At 43.6% G+C, this 1,769-nt stretch overlaps 1 protein-coding gene across 1 annotated transcript; it reads right to left on the reverse strand.

The window, feature by feature from the left end:
* Nucleotides 1-747: 747 nt before the first annotated feature.
* Nucleotides 748-1,209, reverse strand: OOEP (oocyte expressed protein). Its single transcript, XM_006760706.1, has one exon. The coding sequence runs from the start codon at nucleotides 1,207-1,209 to the stop codon at nucleotides 748-750; it is 462 nt and encodes a 153-aa protein (XP_006760769.1).
* Between the last annotated feature and the right edge of the window lie 560 nt (nucleotides 1,210-1,769).

Consider the following 1,769-nt stretch of genomic DNA (forward strand, 5'->3'; position numbering starts at 1 on the left):
CCCCCTGGTCTAGGGCTAGGCTATTATGTATGTCCCTCACTCACCCCCCTTGGCTCTCCTTCCCCCAGCACCTGCCACACCCCAGGCATTCACCACACTATTGTCTGTGTCCATGGATTATGTATGTGTGCATATAAGATCTTCGGTTAATCTCTTCCCACCTCCCATTCCATCAGAGATCTATCAGTCTGTTGCATGCTTCCATGTCTCTGGACCTATTAGCTCATCAGTTTATTTTGTTCATTAGCTTCCATGCATACGTGAGTGGCATAATAATCTCCAGGTCCATCCATGCTGTTGGAACAGTAAGAGATCCTTCTTATTTATAACCACATGGTATTCCATTGTGTAAATGTACCACAGCTTTTTTATCCACTCATTATGGGCACTCGGGCTTTTTCCAGATCTTAGCTATTGTAAATAATGCTGCTATGAATATAAAGGTGCATATAGTCTTTCTGATTGGTGATTCGGGATTCTTAGAATATATCCCCAGAAGTGGGATCTCTGGGTCAAAAAGCAGTTTCATTTTTAATTTTTTCACAAATCTCCATATTGTTTTTTTTTTTTTTTTGCCAGTGGACAAAAAGGAAATTCATTTTATTACAACAGCACTCACATCTGCATCAGAATAACCAAACCACCATCCATCCAGTAAAAAAAAAAAAGAAAGAAGCTAAGATTTAAGGACACTTGCTTCTTTTGAACTTCAGGAGCAGGTCAGTTCTCATAATGCTCCTGCCAATATCATGAGACAGGAGACCGAGACCGGGGAGACTGGTGAGTCAGGGGAGGTGACCCATGGGCCTTCAAGAACTTCTCCAGTTGTTTCATTTTCTTATCTCGGGCACGGTTTCCCCGGTGCCTTGCTGCCAGGCTCAGGAGCACGCTTTTCACCCTATTTTGGACACAGGGCTGTCCGAAAACAGTGATTTCGATTAAGCTTCCGAAGTTCACCTTTTCCACCATCAGCAGGACCTGGTTCATCCACTCTATTTCCGGAATCATGAATCCGTTTTTGCCGAAGATGGGGTCAGCCATACATGCCTCCAGGTAAAACACCAATGGGTCTCTCAGCTCCAGCGCAGGAAACCACCAGGGCCGGGTGCGAATCCGTGGCAGTGGAAGAGGCATCTTCAACAGTCTGTCCAGGGCCTGGGCGGACATCCATGGGTCCTCCTGGACAACAGCACTGGGCTGATCGACCATGCTGGGACCTGCAGCTCCAGAGCGAGGTCAAGTGGCTCTCACAGAACTCCCTCTCCATATTGTTTTTGACAGTGGCTGCACCAGTCTGCGTTCCTACCAGCAGTGTACTAGGGTTCCCTTTTCTCCACATCCTCCTCAGCACTTGTGGTTTGTTGATTTATTGATGGTAACTATTTTGACAAGTATGAGGTGATACCTCACTGTAATTTTAATTTGAATCTCTGATGATTAGTGACATTGGGCATTTTTTCATATTTCTCTGGGCCATCTGTATGTCCTCTTTGGGGATGTTGTCTATTCAGGGTTTCTGCCCATTTTTTAGTTGGATTGTTTGTCTTCCTTTTGTTAATTTGTATGAGTTCTTTATATATTTTTGATATTAACTCCTTATTGGATATATCTGGTAAATATGTTACCCCAATCAATTGGTTACCTTTTCATTTTGATGCTGGTTTCTTTTGCTGTGCAGAAGCTTTTTATTTTTATCCAGTCTTTATTTGTTTACTTTTTCCCTTTGTTTCTCTTGCCCTAGGACAGTGATGGCGACACTTTTGAGCTCA

The sequence above is a fragment of the Myotis davidii genome, unplaced genomic scaffold (genome assembly GCF_000327345.1).
Source record: "Myotis davidii unplaced genomic scaffold, ASM32734v1 scaffold2357, whole genome shotgun sequence".
NCBI lineage: Eukaryota > Metazoa > Chordata > Mammalia > Chiroptera > Vespertilionidae > Myotis > Myotis davidii.

Bases quoted from the DNA above. Each gene is read 5' to 3' on its own strand.
- OOEP (XM_006760706.1), bottom strand. From the start codon at position 1,209: ATGGTCGATCAGCCCAGTGCTGTTGTCCAGGAGGACCCATGGATGTCC.